Raw genomic sequence first — 525 nt, forward strand, 5'->3', positions numbered from 1 at the left:
ACAAACTGATTCGCAGCTTCTGAGTAATGAATTCCATCCCAATTGATATACTTCGAGCTATTGTCGCACCCTTTTCCCGTGACTGTCGTCCCATTCAACGTCTTCGTCTGTCCACAGCCGATATCCCGGTCGTAGTTTAGAGGTGGACCTCCGTAGCCACAGCAAGCCATGATAGGTTGTTCAAACCCTGCCATACAACAATGCTGCAAGTCATCAAGATTTTACAGGATTAACCGAGACTATATATGGACAGAAGTAGAGCAAGATGGGTGACCGAGCCGTGAATAATTGGCGATGAGATTGGATTTTATCGAGTAGATATCGACGTATGTGACCGTGCCATCGGTGTATTGGCCCTGCAGTTTCTTACAGAGAGCATGAAGCTGTAGATTGAAGAGCTTGGCAGCTTGGTTGTGTGACGTGACGCATCCAAATTCATCGAGCTTTGATGGGTCGGTTCCAAATTTAGCAACGTTCTGAGCTAAGCATCCTAGGGGACCTGTGTTGTGTATCCAAAAATTCCTG

At 46.5% G+C, this 525-nt stretch overlaps 1 protein-coding gene across 1 annotated transcript; it reads right to left on the reverse strand.

Moving 5' to 3' along the window:
- Nucleotides 1–6: 6 nt before the first annotated feature.
- On the reverse strand, nt 7–521 carry LOC111787234 (GDSL esterase/lipase At1g54790-like; the record flags this gene model as incomplete). The annotated part of the gene is made up of 2 exons (XM_023667313.1): nt 7–187; nt 275–521. Coding segments are annotated over 2 exons (428 nt in total), but the record flags the coding sequence as incomplete, so codon positions are not given.
- Between the last annotated feature and the right edge of the window lie 4 nt (nt 522–525).

This window comes from Cucurbita pepo, unplaced genomic scaffold (assembly GCF_002806865.2).
Source record: "Cucurbita pepo subsp. pepo cultivar mu-cu-16 unplaced genomic scaffold, ASM280686v2 Cp4.1_scaffold007465, whole genome shotgun sequence".
Classification (NCBI taxonomy): Eukaryota; Viridiplantae; Streptophyta; class Magnoliopsida; order Cucurbitales; family Cucurbitaceae; genus Cucurbita; species Cucurbita pepo.